Raw genomic sequence first — 9,629 nt, forward strand, 5'->3', positions numbered from 1 at the left:
TCCCACTCCCCGCGGCGGAGTGGCAGCTCTGGTGGCAGTGAGCGGCTGCCCGGTCCTGCCGGGAGAGCGGCCTGCTGGAGACAGCTCCGCGGTGGGTTCGAGCGATGGTGCCAGGCGCCTGAGACTTGTTTTCTTCTCTCCCTCGTTCCAGGACGTCGTCTGGGGGCTAAACTCTTTGTTCACTGTAAGTATGTCCCCCGGGGTCCCAAGTTTCTCTCTACCCTGACCGCCCGTCTTAGGTGTCCCACGGGGTAGCCCAGGGGGTCAGAGACAGCAGCATGTCCACACCGACCCCTCCTGTCGCTCCTTTGAGAGGCGGAGGAAAGGTGAGCTCTCGCAGTGACCTGTGGGAGGTCACGGGGCAGTCGGGATGGGAGCAGGGTGTCCCTACTCCCCGGGACAGCCAGGTCTGTGGCTTCAGTCTCCTCACGTGGGCGAGTCCTCGACAGCCCCTGGCAGCCCTGCTCCGTCTGCTCACAGCACCCGTCTGCGGCCCTCTTCACCCCAGAGGCCTGGTTTGGGCGAAGGAGGACATGCTCACCCACCTGAGGCTTTGCACAACCAGAACCTTCGCCTTCTCCTGTCGGTGACCAGCGGCCCAAGTGCACGGCCCTCCGAGAACAGCTGTCACAGCAGGGTGGAGGGCAGGAAGGGCACGGGGAGAAGCAAAGGCAGCAAAACTGAAGGCTGGGTCCACTCTTTATATAATACTATGTGTTTCCTGGAGGTTTTGGTCACGAAAGAACTTTAAAAGAAATCAACTACTTTGGAGGAGAAAAACTGCTGCTGTTGGTAAAACATAAACCCTAAGATCCCTCCGTGAAGGTGAGCCCGTCGTGCTAGCCTGCGGGACGGGGCTTCGGAGGGGCAGCTCCCCGGCCCACAGCGAGGGCGATGCACAGCCAGTTAGCCACCTGGCGGGGCTGCTGTCCTCGTCCTGGCGTCAGCGGCCAGGGGCTGCTCGTATCTCCAGCAGAGCCTCGGCATTAGCCCCAGTCCCCCTCCCCTTTGCCTCCTGGTCTGATGTCACCAGGCAGTGCCTGGAGCGCACGTGACAACCCATGCTGACTCCAGCACCTCCCTTGGCATCCATGGGAAGGAAGCACCAAGGGGACCGAGCCACCTGGCGACCTTCTGCTGGTCCCGCCGTCTCTGACTGTTTGGCCCTTTGAGTTCAGTGCAGGCAGAATCGCATCTGCAGCTGCAGGACCTGCGCAGTCCAGGCTGCCTGGTGGCCATGCCCCTTCATGAGGACCAGCTTGTCACTGTCAGCCGCCACCACAGCGGGACCGTCCCCAATCCCATCCTGCTTCCCTCAGAGCCCTCGCCCTGAGCCTGAGGTGGGGTGGCCGACAGCTCGCTGCAGGGCAGGACGTGAAGGAAGGAGGCTCTGGCTCCTGGGTTGTTTGGAGAACTCCGGCGCAGTCCTCCACTCCCCGTGCCCCGGACCCCAGTCCTGGACAGCCAGTCCGCTGCCCGGGGAGTCCGTGGCACGTGCCAGCACTGTGTCAGTCGGTGCAGGGTGTGCTCAGGGCGCAGAGCTGGGCCGAGTGCGGCTTTGGAACACAGCTGCGTCTTGTCTGGCGTCCTTCGTATTTTTACCTCTTTCCAGGACTTGGTCTAATTTCCCAACTGTAAATGACCATAGAGATTTATAATTTTTCTTTGCTATATTTTCTTTGTTTGTCATACCCATATTTATGTCCAAATCAGGAGTATAGTCCCCAAATTTAGCATTCATCCTGAGGACATATATGGTGGTATTTACAGTGGCCCGTCTGTGGCTTTTAAAGTAGTGACTCGTTATGAGAACAGACCTCACTGCTGTGGTTAAGAGCAGGAGCCCGCAGTGCAAAGATCAGACGTGTCCCCATCTGAACTCCCTGCTGTGTCTTGGGGGGATGGGGAGTAGCCATCTAAGGTAGAAAGGGTCTGGTTCTCCCCCCGACCCCAGGCCAGGAGACGTGGGCCTGATGGCCCGGCCCTGCGATCTGTGGGTTCCAGACACCGTCCCTGCGGGGCGTGACGCCTGCGAAGGCAGGTGAGAAGGTGGGAAGTGCAGCGACGGCCTGAGCAGGAGCCACAGCCTCACCAAGGCTCCGTCCTTTGTCACAAAGTAAAGGCAGAGGATTAATTTTGCAGGAACAAAGAATAATGGGACTTGAATTGGGAAAGCTCACGAGTGGTTTCCATTCTTCAGCTACAATACATAAGTCAGTGTGCCTGCCGCTCCCTCCGTTCCCACCAAGCTGGACAGTTCTGGGTAAACTCGACCGCGCTCCTCCCGGTCGGTCGTCACCATTTGGAACAAAGGACAAGTTGGGCACTCACAGCAGAAGAGATCGGAGTGGACCCTCGGCTCCCTAGGGCTCCACACTCGGGTTGCCGGCCAGATCTCGTGGCCACGGTGACGGGAAGACACCCAGTGAGAAGCAGGCTCTGCCCTTGTTCACGCATGTTTCTCTCTTTAAGGATCTTCTGAACTTCGACGACCCGCTGAATCTCGAGGCAGCAGAGCACCACCTGCGGGACAAGGTGAGCAGGGCGGGGCCCTGGCGGAGTGTCCGGTGGAGGTGACGCGTCTCTGAGTGAGAGGAGGGGAAGTTGAGTGGTGGGCCCTGGACTGGGATTGGAGCAATTCGTAGTGCTGTGGCCTGGTGGGTGCCAGTGGTTTCCGTAACTTGTTTGACCCAAGGCCAGACACGTGTTCGGTGGAAGTGAGTTCCTAGTGGAATTTAGTACACTGTTCCTTTACCTTACTAGCAGCGTCGGAATAGAAGGGAGGACAGTGAGTAGCGGGACACCTCAGTGCCCTCCAGGCCCCCAGTGGCCTCCGTACCCTTCACACCTTTCCCAGGGCTCTGACCGCGCACAGCCCTTTGGTTGGGCCCAACATCCCGGGGTCGTAGTCACTACTCCAGTCTCCAGGCCTTTTCTTCAACCTGGCGCCGAGTCAGCGCATGAAGTGTCACCCCTTCCAGAACCGTCCTCTTACTGGTGGGCACTTGGGGTTTCCCCACCACAATATTAACGCATAGATGTCCTCTGTACACGGTCTGGGTCTGGGAGCAGGCCGTGGGTGATGGACGAGGCTGGCAGCTTGTTCACCGGGCGTGGGGCCACGCGATGCAGTTGGAGTGCCCAGCACATGTGACAGGCACAGTGGGGAGAGTGGGTCCTGCAGTGCGACTAGAGGGTCATGGGTGCTCCTGGTCTGGCCGAGGGGCCATCTCTCAGGCATGTGACCTGCGGAGCAGGCTGGGGCGGCACAGGTCTTTGGGACGGGCCCCCAAGGTGTGAGACGCCCTGGCTCCGGGCAGCACCTCAGCCTCCGCCCCCCAGGGCCACCCTGGCTGGGAGGCCACCAGGCAAAGCCTCGGCCTGTCCATGCTGACAAGCCACACGCTGCTCCTGAGCCCGAGCCTTCTCAGGAGCTCCGTTCATGGCGGGCTCCACTCACCACTGCCCTGACCAGGACCTCACTCAGCGTGTGAGTGTTCCTGTCCCTGGGGACCAGCCTCCTCCCGGAAGGAGTGATGACAGCAGGGAGCCCTCGTGCAGAGCTGGGAGGACGCTTGCCTCCTGCTCTTCATGAAATAAGAACTTATCCCCAGTAAGATGGTCCAAAAGTCAGCCCAGTAGTGATGCTTCCATACGAGTTCTTTTTTTTTTTATCCTCATCCGAGGACATTTTTCCATTTTTTGTACAGACAGAGTGGGAGAGAGAGAGAAACATCGATATGAAAGGGACACATCGAGTGGCTGCCACCCGCACGACCAACCAGGGCCGGGGACAAACTGCAACCGAGGTACGTGCCCTTAGCGGGAACCGAACCCGGGTCTCTCCGGACCGCAGGCCGACGCTCTAACCGCTGAGCCAAACCGGCCAGGGCTCCATACAAGTTCTTGACACGCCAGACCCACCCGTGTCCTCATGTCATCGCAGTCATGGTGTCAGAACTCCGTCACTTTGTCTTGTAACCATCATCCACCCCTAGTTTGACTGGTGGCACTTCAGTTCCAGATGAGGTGCTCAGTGCTCTGGAGAGGTCACTGGACAGACAGCCCCTGTGCCTGGGAGTGGACATGCTCGTGGGAGAGGAGAGCGGAGATGCGCAAACAGCATGGGAGGCGGGGCTGGGCCCGGAGTGCCGAGGGGGTGATGGGTGTTGCTCCATTATGTAGGGTGCTCAGGAGCCCTTTATGATAAGAGGTGACTAGAGATCTGAGTGAACCAAGTGGATCTCAGGGAAGAGCATTCCAGAGATTGACACGGCCAGTGCAAAGGCCCTGAGGTGCGAAAGTGCTCAGGGTGTTCAGGAAAGAGCACCGAAGCCATGTGACTAGAGTAGGAGGGCAGTGGTGACGTGACAGCAACCCTGAGTGGCCCTCCCAGGTGCCCGGCACTGTCCCATGCTCTTTCCAGAGCACGTGTGTTCTGCTGGCAGCTTCAGGAGGGCGAGCCTCTTGTTAGCCCTCATCTCTGCTAAGACGCTCACCAGGAAGGGGCCAAGCTCAGGATTTGAACCCGGGTGGCCTGGCTGCATGTCCCATGTCTTCACATGGGCACAGAGGGGGAGGAGGGAGGCAGCCGGCGCCTGAGCACACAGGGCCTTCTGCAGCCGGGACCCGCTTCGACCCGGGTGAGATGAGCGCAAAGGGGATTGAGACAGAGCAGATGCACCTTTGGTCCTGAGGCAGGAAGCGGGTGGGGGCGGCCTGGGGCCTGCCCTTGCGTCCGCTGAGCTTTGGCTGTGGCTCCTTAGGAGCCGGAGGTATTGTCGGCTTCCGGGCTGTGGAAGTGACCTGGCGAGTTGGCGGGGGCTGGTCAGGGCTTCCGCACTGCCCGTCTTTGTGGGCGGGGCTGTGGGAGCCTCTGAATGCAGCCCCGTGGACCAGTGCTGACCTTGGCCATTTGTGGCCTCACTCCCCCATCTGCAGAACAAGGGTCTTGGGATCCCTTGTTTGTGCGCCCCCCCACACACACACACAGTAGGCACCCAGAGGGATGCCACCTCTGCGGGTTTCTGGCTGCCCCTTCCCCTGGGCTGCTGGAGGCTGGTGGCCGAGCGCTCAGGGAGTCCTTGGCTCGGGTGGCTGCGACTTGTCCTGAGCCGCCACTCGCCCTCACTAACTGGCTCTTCTCCGACCCGTGCCCAGGAGGACTTCCGAAGCAAAGTGGAAGACTACATCAAGCGGTATGCCAGATGATAGGAGGGGAGGCTCCGGCGCGGGGCCCACGCAGTCCTCGCGCCCCCACCCCCGGCTCTGCTGGCCCTGTGACGCGTCCTCGGAGGAGCCTCTGCGCCTGCCCATTGTAGACGGGAGTCCCACATAAATACAGCGAGAAATGTGTTTGGGCCTAAAGAGTTGTCTGCTTACCTTAACATGTTTACTTTGTGAACCTGTACTGTATAGGCTGCGGAGATGCTTGAGAGGTGGTCATGAACTCCGAACCGAGCTTGCTTCTTCCCCTCCCCCAACTCACTTCCCTGCACCGCAAAGCCCGTGTCTCGGGGGGCTGGCAGTGGGCGCCCAGGGCCTGCTACAACCTGATTGGATGCGCTGTCTCTTAGCTCCTCCCTCGAACCGCGGCCCGCCTGTCCCGAGGCTTCCCAGAATGCAGTCATTCACTGTAGATCTCTTACTGAAATGCGTATTTTATTTAATGTAAGTATATTTTGGAACAGATTTGTAATTTGTACAATTTAATGCTTTAATTATTTTTTTCTATTCTTCTTTAGTTTGTATTTTCATTGTATAGAGCAGACAGAAAGATGTTGGGTCAAGCAATTATTGAAGAGAAATACAAAGAAAATATGAAAGACACACTAATCCTTCTGTCCCAATGCAATGAGAATTTGGCTTTTAAAATCCAGCTCTTGCTTCAGGTCTGGTTGGGGCAAAGAAGTTTGAGGACCTTTCAGGCTAGATTCGGGTGGTTTGAAGGAACAGAAGGCAGAGCCCTTGGCCATGCTTGGCCCGGAGGAGCTGGCTGGGGCCCGGGGGGTGGGGCGGTGTTTCTGTGCGGGTCCTGTGCTGGGGCTCAGTGTGCAAGGGCTGTGGCTGTTCATCAGGGACCCAGACCCTGGAGCCCGAGGGACAGGAGACCCGCGGGGCCAAACAGTGCCTGATGCCCGCGAGACTGCGCCTGTGGCCTCCGAATCTGCTGTGGTTCCCGCCCGCGTGGGGGTGGCGTCCTGTCCGAGGGGGCAGGAGTCGGAGCAGCTTAGGGCTGTGCTCCCTCGGGACTGCACACAGGAGACCCCTGGACCCGGGACGTCAAATACAAATAAATGTCTGTCTGTTTCCTCCGCTGCCTGCCTGACACTCCGGTTTGATTGACAGCTCCCTTACCTCTGGCTTTCCCCCATCGACCACCTCTCCAACCTGGTGTGCACTTCTTTTTCTTTTTTTAATACAGTGTTTTTCTTTATTGATTTTAAAGAAAGAAGAAGGGAGAAGAAAAGAGACAGAAAATTGATGAGAGAGAACATCAATTGGCTGCTTCCCGCATGCCCCCCACTGGGGATTTTGCCCACAACCTGGGCATGTGCCCTGACCAGGAATCAAACTGCTGACCTCTTGGCGCATGGGTCAACACTCAGCCAGTGAGCCACATCGGCCAAGTGCGGTGCGCATTTCTTTTTTTTTTTTTTTTTTTTTTTATCCTCACCCGAGGACATTTTTCCATTTTTTGTACAGACAGAGTGGGAGGGAGAGAGAGGAAGAGAGAGAGAGAGAAACATCGATGTGAAAGGGACACATCGAGTGGCTGCCACCCGCACGACCAACCAGGGCCGGGGACAAACTGCAACCAAGGTACATGCCCTTAGCGGGAATCGAACCCGGGTCTCTCCGGACCGCAGGCGGGCGCTCTAACCGCTGAGCCAAACCGGCCAGGGCCGCATTTCTTAATTTACATTATAATCTCTGATTAGGAGACCAATGTCCTGGAGGTCATCATGGGAGGAACATAGGCCATGCTGATTGTTGTGATCAGGAATTGTGCGCATTAGACTTGAGGGTGGCCTCTGCTTGTGGGCTACCTCTGGTCCACAGAGCGGGAAGGGAAAGGCTGGATAAAGGGCATGGTGGCCTCTGAGCCCCACAGGCCTGTCAGGGAGGCGCAGCACTGCCGGCACAGCACTGCCACCTGCAGGCCAGCACAGGCCCCACAGCCCGCACGCCACTGCCACCTGCGGGCCAGCACAGGCCCCACAGCCCGCACGCCACTGCCACCTGCGGACTTGCAGAGGCCCCAGAGCCCGCAGAGCACTCCCACCTGCAAACCAGCTGATCCCCCACAGCCCACACATCACTCCCACCCACGGGCCAGCAGAGGCCCCACAGCCCGCACGCCACTGCCACCTTCAGGTCAGCAGATGCCCCACAGCCGACACAGCACTCCCACCTGCAGGCCAGCAGAGGCCCCACAGCCAGCAGAGCACTCCTACCCTCAGGCCAGCAGAGGCCCCAGGCTCACACACCACTGCCACCTGCAGGCCAGCAGAGGCCCCACAGCCAGCACAGCACTCCCACCTGCAGGCCAGCAGAGGCCCCACAGCCGGCACAGCACTCCTACCCTCAGGCCAGCAGAGGCCCCAGGCTCACACACCACTGCCACCTGCAGGCCAGCAGAGGCCCCACAGCCGGCAGAGCACTCCTACCCTCAGGCCAGCAGAGGCCCCAGGCTCACACACCACTGCCACCTGCAGGCCAGCAGAGGCCCCACAGCCCGCACACCTCTGCCACCTGCAGGCCAGCAGAGGTCCCAGGTTCGCACACCACTGCCACCTGCAGGCCAGCAGAGGCCCCAGAGCCCGCACAGCACTGCCACCTGCAGGCCAGCAGAGGCCCCACAGCCGGCACACCACTGCCACCTGCAGGCCAGCAGAGGCCCCAGGCTCGCACACCACTGCCACCTGCAGGCCAGCAAGAGGCCCCAGGCTCGCACACCACTGCCACCTGCAGGCCAGCAGAGGCCCCAGGCTCGCACAGGTGTCAGTGGAGCCTTTCATTGTCACAGGAACTCGCCAGCCAGACCCTGGGCCATCCTGTGTCAGCTGGGTCAGGAGGCCAGCAGCAGGCCTGCCCACATGCCTGATCTTTGCCCTGTGACCCAGTGCACGAGTTCCCTGCCTGAGTCCTGGTGCACCTCACAGGGCCTGTTAGGGTGGTTGCAGGTGGAAGGAAGGTTGCCAGCCCTGTGGGTAAATGGAAGACTGCCCTCTGGACCAGACGGAAAGGGGTAATACCTGTTGAGTCCAACCTCAAAATATTTGACAATAGAAAAACACTTTATGAACGATCAAGTTATTCAAAAATGACATTTACACAGAACTGGACCATCCCCTTCTGTCCAGGTACAGCGCATCTTGTTACACAGCACGCCCAGCGCAGCCCACTGCCACGAGCATCTTATCTGCTGCGGCCCGTGGCACCTGGCAGTGGCTGTGGGACCCTGACTTCAGGCCCTGTGGCTTCTTGGGGTTTCCTCCCCACTTCCAGGACAAAGTGTCAGTGTGGTTTCTGTCCGTGTGCCCCACCAACCTGGTGGTAGTTGATTTCGGATCTGCAAGGGTAGCCGGCCCTGGGCCAAGTCCCTGGAAAGCCAATTAAAATTAAAGTTTACGACAAAGCATTCCCCAAATCAAATCCTGGCTCTACTGCTACCCTCGTGAACTTGAGCAAGATGCTTTTCTCTGCCTTCATTTCCTATACATAAAATGGGGATAACTACCTCCTTGATAAGGGTGTCATCCAGATTAGTTCGAATACATGAAAAGCGCTTGGACCACTGCCTGGCACACGCGGGCCCCAGTTCAACCGGGAGAGATTATGCAAGCGGTGGCCAGTGCATGGCTTCCTTGGACTTCGACTGTGGACCCTTGGCTCGCCCTCTCTTACCACTTTCACAACTGACTGGTTATGGTTGGCTGGATGCACGAACGTTGGACATTTCCACTTGGTCTCACTGGGAACACATCCAAACGGCCCAAGCGCTTCCCCGTCTGTCTGCCTTCCTGTCCAGATGAAGGCCTCGCTTCCGAGTCGCTTCGTTACCCCTGGCTCCTCACGCCCTCCTGCCCCCACTCAGCTCTCCCCTGCTCCTGTCACACATCCTGGCACCCCTTGAACCCACTTCCTTGGCTTCCACGCCCACTGCGCAGTGCCCCTGGGGTCACCCTGACCAACTGGCCTGCAGCCTCCACCCCAGATCCCTGAACCCATCCTCGCTGAACGAGCGCCAGTTCCACTCGAAGTGCCCTATGCAGAGGCCCCCCAGCTGGGGCCGTGGGTGCATGTTTCAGGAGACCTCCGACACCGACGTGGAAGCGTATCCCGCGGGCCTCCGGGCGCCGGGTCCAGCGGGGCGGACGCAGGCGCACCCCGCGTGCCGCGTCCGCCGGCTTCGCCCCGGCCTCTCCGCCCCGGGTCTCAGACGCCGGCGGACCGGCGCAGGGCCCTGGAAGGTGACGAACCGGAGAGACGCCCCCTGAGACTGCGACTCGCTGGGGTTCGCGCCAGCAATTTGCGGCTGTGGCCACGCCCTCTGTGCCAGGCACGGGCCCCGCCCCGAACCGTCACCTGACCGCGCGCAGCCAATCAGCATCCCATCCTGTGCC

At 59.5% G+C, this 9,629-nt stretch overlaps 1 protein-coding gene across 3 annotated transcripts in view; it reads left to right on the forward strand.

Moving 5' to 3' along the window:
* The window catches only part of UBE2F (ubiquitin conjugating enzyme E2 F (putative)), a 57,899-nt gene extending 51,590 nt beyond the window's left edge, over nucleotides 1–6,309 (forward strand). The window contains exons 8-10 of one of the 3 annotated variants that reach the window (XM_036253890.1): nucleotides 152–184; nucleotides 2,473–2,535; nucleotides 5,161–5,321. In XM_036253890.1, coding sequence (XP_036109783.1) covers nucleotides 152–184; nucleotides 2,473–2,535; nucleotides 5,161–5,211 — 147 coding nt within the window. In that variant the 3' untranslated portion in view covers nucleotides 5,212–5,321. Of the gene's footprint in view, nucleotides 1–151; nucleotides 185–2,472; nucleotides 2,536–5,160 lie in introns of all 3 variants that reach the window. The other 2 variants (XM_036253891.1, XM_036253889.1) reach the window with 2 other exon arrangements.
* The last annotated feature ends 3,320 nt before the right edge of the window (nucleotides 6,310–9,629 follow it).

Source organism: Molossus molossus, unplaced genomic scaffold, assembly GCF_014108415.1.
Source record: "Molossus molossus isolate mMolMol1 unplaced genomic scaffold, mMolMol1.p scaffold_m16_p_11, whole genome shotgun sequence".
Classification (NCBI taxonomy): Eukaryota; Metazoa; Chordata; class Mammalia; order Chiroptera; family Molossidae; genus Molossus; species Molossus molossus.